Raw genomic sequence first — 6,000 nt, 5'->3', positions numbered from 1 at the left:
CAGCAGTGAGCGTGCCGCCTGACGCAGGTGCGGGAGGCTGCGGGGCCTTCGGCGGTCCCGCCGCCGTCAGGACGGTTCGCACAGACCCGCCCCGCGCGCCGCGTGGTAACGGAGGCCCGCGGCCGGCTGGGGCCCGGGAACCCGCGGGACAGGCGAGGCCCAAGCGCGGGCGGGGTCCCCTGGCCTGGCCCAGCCACGGGTGGGCGTCTCGCCGGACCGCGGTGTCGGACGAGGAAGGCCAGCCCGCGATGGGCCTGGAGCCCCGCGCCCAGGGGCTGGGCGTGCACCCCGGGCGGCCTGGGGCGGGCAGGTGGCGCGCGGGCGCCCGGCCCCGCCTCCTCCACACGCCAAGGCGCGAATCCCCGCGGGGACCACGGCGGCCTGGGGCGCGGGGGCCCGGGGTTCGGGGCTCCCTGCGAAGCGGGTCCCCGGCGGCAGGTCGCGGGCGCCGCGCTGGCCAATGGCTGCGGGCCGGGCGCGGCCCCTCCCTCGGGGCGGGGGCCTGGCCGCGGGCGGGCGGGGCGCGGGGCTCCCTCGGTGCCGGCGCCGCAGCATCCTCGCCGCGACCTCGCCGCTCCCGCAGCCCCGCGGCGGCCCCCGCGCGGCCAGGCAGGTCCGGCCCGAGCCCCTCCGTGCAGCCGGCGGGTGAGGCGCGGGGGACGGGGCCCTGCGCGGTCCCGCCGGGCGGAGGGGCCGGCGCTCGGCTCGGGGCGGCCGGAGGGGCTGCGCGCTGACCGCCCGAGGGGCCCGGCGCGGGGCTGCGGCCGCGCTAGAGCCGCGCTCGGACCCGGTCCGGCAGGCGGAGGGCTCGAAGCCGCCGAGCGGCCGGGGGACCGGGGCTGTGGCGCGGGGGACTCGGGCGGTCGCCCCGGGAAGAGGCCGTCACCGGGCCAGGGCGGAGCGCAGCCCGCGCGGGGGGAGGGGCCGGGGCGCGGGGCGCGGGGCTGGGCCGGGGCTGCTTCTCGGCCCGCGGAGCCGCGTCTTGGGGGAGCTGGGCCCGTTGCACCCGGGGGCGGGGGCGGGGGCGGGGAAGGGGTGCCGGGGCGGGCGGGGGCGGGGGCGGGGGCGGGGCGGGGCGGTGGGCGCGCTGACCGCGTTCCGGGCGCAGGCGGCGCAGGACGCGGAGCGGAGATGCGGCGGCTCCCGGGCGCCCTGCTGTGCCTGCTGCTGGCGGCCGTCCCCGCGGCCCCGGTGCCGGCCCCCGCGGCCCCCGCGGCCGCCGTCGGGCCCGGCCCGGCCCTCAGCTACCCGCAGGAGGAGGCCACCCTCAACGAGATGTTCCGCGAGGTGGAGGAGCTGATGGAGGACACGCAGCACAAGCTGCGCAGCGCCGTGGAGGAGGTGGGTGCGCGGGGCGCGGGGCGCGGGGCGCGGGGCGCGGGGCGCGGGGCGCGGGGCGCGGGGCGCGGGGCGCGGGGCCGGGCGGCGGGAGGGAGCGGGGCGCGGGCGAGCGCCGGGCCGGGGCCGCGGGTCAGCACGGGCTGGGAGGGCCGGCAGCCGATTCGGGGTGGCCTGGAGGCCCCTCGGGGGATCCCAGCGCCTGCCTCGTCCGCCCTCGCGCCTGAGGACCCGGAGCCGAGCCGCCCGCGGCCAGCCCGGGTCCACCTGCCCGCGCGCTGCGGGCCTCTCCGTGGAAAGCGCACGCGCGCCAGGCCCCCGACAGCCCAGCGCTGGGGTTTTGCAGAGACTGAGGAAGCTCCGTGCACCTCCGGTTCTCGCTTGCCCAGTGGGCTCTGAGTTCGTGCCATCTGCCCGAGGCACAGTTAGGATGCCACGTGGGGACCAAGAGCCCTGAGCTTTGCTGGTCATCTGCCTGGGCTTCCCCCAAGGCCATGAGGGGAAGAGCGGGACAATTGGAACCCTGAGCCCAGCAGTGTGAATTATAAGAGGGCGGCGGGTGGGAAGAGGGGAGGTCATGTGAAAAGTAACTGCACCTCCACCCGAGAGTGCTTTGGAGTCAGCCCTGGGCTCCGGGTCCTCTTCTGCCACTCCCTTAATATTCTGTACCTCAGTTTCCCCTGGTAGTTAAACGCCATGATATGTGTGGGCACCTGGCATATAATATATAGCAGTTGTTAGTATCAGACATCAGGTACCTAGGCATAACTTTCCCTGGCTTCTTCCTTCCATCAGCTCCAGGTCCAGACACTGTGGATGGCATCCCCTATGGTGGGTACACAACATTGCCAGGGCTGCCAGGCCAGAAGGTGCAGCTGGCCCGGCTCTGCCACTTGGGGTGGGTGGGCATAGTCACTGTTGGGCCCCGCTCTTGCTGCAGCCTGTCTTTGGAGAGGAGCTAGTAAGAGACCAGATGCCCAGGCTAATGGGTCAGGTGTGTGCACATCCATTTGGACAAAGCCTCCAGCGCTGGCTCTGGCCTGCAGAGCCAGGAGAAGTTGCTTCCTCCCCCTCCCCCCACACCCCCCTGCCTTGTGTAGTTCAGGGATATAACCCCTTCCTTCCATAACAGTCAGCCTGGAATGTTCAGTGAGGGGGACCCTGGATTGGGGGCGGTTGCATGGACATCAGAACCTGAACACTCACGGCATGGGCCAGGTTCCAAAACCCACGGACCTTCTGTTTCCTATGAAAGCACAAGAACCATGACATAGAACAATTGAAGAGGAAGGGGGGTCAGGCCCCACTGTCTCTTAATTCTGCACCTTCAAATTAAATCGAGTTCGTGATCCTCAAGGTTTCTTTCTCTGGGTTCTAGGATTTTCCCTCCTGCACACAGATTCTCAGTAAAACTGACTAGGTCAACACTGTTTTTATTCAATATGAACTTGTCCGTGCAGCATGGTCCTCCCTATGGTGAGGGAGATGAGGGAGCAGCAGGGGTTCTTCAGGCTCTTCATCAATCAGAGCAGTTTGGGGCCCAGCGGAACCTTAATGGCAGGGCCCACCCTGTGGGAATTGCCCACATTGGCTCTGCCTGGGCCCCAGCCTTCCTCCAGAGGTGGCTCTGTTTGGCTTGTGCAGATGGGCTCACTGAAGTTTGCCACCAGGGGAGACATTGGCTGCCCCTGCTGCCCCATTCAGTGGTGGTTTCCCAAAGAGTGTCCTCGCTAGCAGCCGGGACAGAGGCCGAACCCCTGGGTGTCAGGAGAATGGGCCGTGGGGACCAACTTTCCTTTATCCGATATCAGCTCTGCCACTTACTAGTGGTGGCATCCAGGCTCTGAAATGGAGGAAATGTCCACCCCTTAGGGTAAAGGAGAGATTTAAATAAGAGGATGCAGTGTAGTAAGTTATCTGACCATCTAAAGTGGGGTTTAGTATAATCAGTGTAAGTCAGCCCCGATGAGGTGGTTGTAAGGATTAAGGGAGATTGTTTGTTATCAATGAATAATGGCCATTATTGTCATCACATTAATAGTATTATGAATGGTATTATGAATAAAAACAAAGGACCACCGTGTCCAACACATTATAGATTCTCAATGCTTGTGGCTATTATTGTTCTTTAAAGAGGCTGCCAGAAGGCCCCTTAAGTCTCATAAACACAGGACAGTTGCTGTTTACTTGTTGTCCCGGGAAAGAACCAAAAGGATGGCTAGATGTATTAATTGTTTACGTAGTTGCATCATGAATCTGCTTTCAAGTCACTTACTCACATTTTAATATTCCAGCTGACTCAAGCTGTGGATTTCTCTAAGGGGGAAAGATGAAGTTAACTCCACTCGTATGATCATTATTGGGGGAGTCAAATCTTCAAATGCTTTATTCCAGGTTGTTCCTATTTTTCTGTCTTATTATTTTATGTTACTGATAAATGTATGTTGAGGATAAAACCACTCCACCCCCCACCCCCGCGCGCTCACTGCCTCATCTGTAACTGGCATAATTTAGAATGTTCCTGGAAAGGACCCCAATACCAAGCCTGGATTTCTCTCTGCAGTTTTTCCTACTGTGCCCCTTTAACAGACACAGATTCAACCAACCACAAATGCCATTTGAAATAGCATTCACATTCCTCCTCTATGAAACAAGTCCTATTGCTTCAGGCCTAAGTTTTCCTTGCTAGTGGCCGTCATAGTTGTGGTTGAAATTTCCATTGTAAACTGTACTTTGAGTTCGTGGTGCCATTAAAGAACTGTTAGCTCATTCTGTTGAAATAACCACTGGTTGAGAGGGAGGTTTTATGAGGAGACTATCTGCTCAGCCCAAAGCAAACTCTAGATTTGGTAACTTGTCAATTATTTGAAAGCCAAACTGGAGTGTTCCAATTCCCATGGGAATTTTAAAAACATGAAAACATTCCTGTCTCCTCCTGGGCAATCGCTTCTGTAGCATCTCCAGTCTCCTACACTCTTCTAGCTCTGTCTTTTCTGTCACTAAACATGCCAGGCTTTCTCACTTACACACAAAAAAATGAAGCCCTTTCCTTGCCACCCTGTCTCTTGTCTTAACTGCATTCTATTTCTTCTCTATTTGTTAGCAAACTCTTCAAACACATGATAGATATCTTCTCTCTCCACATCTACCCAACACATTCCCCAGCAAACTAGCTTCTAAAACTGCTTTCTCAAAGGGCAGTATTGTGAAAGTAGCTGTTTATTGCACCTTCGCTTGATGGCAAATACTGGACCAAGCACTTGGATTTTGTGATCCTAATTCTGACATCTGCTTAGCAAAGTAGGATCATCCCCCCATTTTACAAAAAAGAAAGCTGAGGTTTAGGAGACATTTGTCATCTTGTCCAGAGTCACTCCTCTGCTTTGTGGCAGAGTGAGGACTTGGCCCCACCTTACCTGACTCCAGAACCCTTTCCACTGTGCTGTCCCTGAACCCTGAAGGTGCTGGGGGCAGCTAATCCGGTGGCCAGCTCTCAGTGGCTTGGTCAGTCCTTCTAGAAGTATTTGCAGCCTTTACCACCTAGAAGTCCCCTCCCCAGCTATAACTTCCAACCCCAGACCTGGTTCTAGCCAGTTCCATGAATGGATTCTTCTCTTCCTTCTCTGGACTCTGTACGGTTTCCTAACTAGTCTTCCGAACTTGCTGGAACTCCCCATTATTGCCTGGAGCAGAGATTCTTACCTGGGAGCAGGTGGGAGGGAGGGCGGACCTCAGAATCATCCAAGAAGCTCACTGATATCTGAGGTGCCACCCCGAGAAGTTCTAATATGGCAGGCCTGGTAGGGGGTCCATATACATATTTAAAATTTGGGGCATGACTCTGCTGTATCCTCCTGGTTGAGCAATGCCCTCTGCTTTAGGACTGTCCCGTGGATCTGCCTGTTGACCGCTCTCTCCTTCATCCTGTGCCCAGCATGGGCCCTCTGCTCTAGCCCTCAGCACACACCAGTCTTGTCCAGCTGCCACAGCTTTGCCATCTTTAAGTTCCTCTGTGTCTAAATCCTACCCATTTTTGAGACCTCAGGCATGCCTCCTCCTGCTCCTGGGAGCCTTTCTTCTCTCTTCTTTGAACCCCTGACTTGCTTCTACAGACCATCATAATCATCTTCCTATCTCCCTGGGAAAAGAATCAGCCAGCCGGGCAGAATCACATGCTGTGCTGGGAAAGCACACAGCTTGCAGTCTGACTGACCTCAGTTCCAATCCCAGCGTTGCCACTTACTAACAGTGTGGTGACCTGCGGCAGGTCCCTTCACCTCTGTCAACCTTGTTTTCTTCATCTGCAGAATGAGGGTAATAACACCTTCCTCATAGGGTCACTGTGAATATTGAAGGGGACATGGTAGGTGTCTGGTGCGATGGCTCCCACACAGCTGATGCCCAGACATGGAGACTACTGTGATGATGATGATGATGATGATGATGCAGCCAGTAGTCGTCTCAGGGTCAAGCACAGCAGTCACGACCAAGTCCCCGTTCGTTCATTGGAGCCTTTGTGCCTATCAGAATTTCTTCACACTTCCAGTTCAGTGCTTTTGAGACATGGAAATTCTTTTCCCATATCCATCCCTGGCTCGGTAAATCTGGTTGGAAGAGGAAGGAAAAGAGGGGCCTCGTCAAGTACCTAAGGAGATAGAGGAC

General features: G+C 58.6%; 1 protein-coding gene across 1 annotated transcript in view; it reads left to right on the top strand.

The window, feature by feature from the left end:
* The first annotated feature begins 520 nt into the window (after window positions 1-520).
* The window catches only part of DKK3 (dickkopf WNT signaling pathway inhibitor 3), a 42,128-nt gene continuing 36,648 nt past the window's right edge, over window positions 521-6,000 (top strand). Inside the window, exons 1-2 of the mRNA XM_081154369.1 lie at window positions 521-645; window positions 1,109-1,341. Of these exons, the coding sequence (XP_081010495.1) occupies window positions 1,132-1,341 (210 nt within the window). The 5' untranslated portion in view covers window positions 521-645; window positions 1,109-1,131. The remainder of the gene's footprint in view (window positions 646-1,108; window positions 1,342-6,000) is intronic.

This window comes from Miniopterus schreibersii (assembly GCF_964146895.1).
Source record: "Miniopterus schreibersii genome assembly, chromosome: 12".
Classification (NCBI taxonomy): Eukaryota; Metazoa; Chordata; class Mammalia; order Chiroptera; family Miniopteridae; genus Miniopterus; species Miniopterus schreibersii.
Note: the sequence above shows the minus strand (reverse complement) of the source record. Positions and strands in the feature narration are given on the sequence as shown.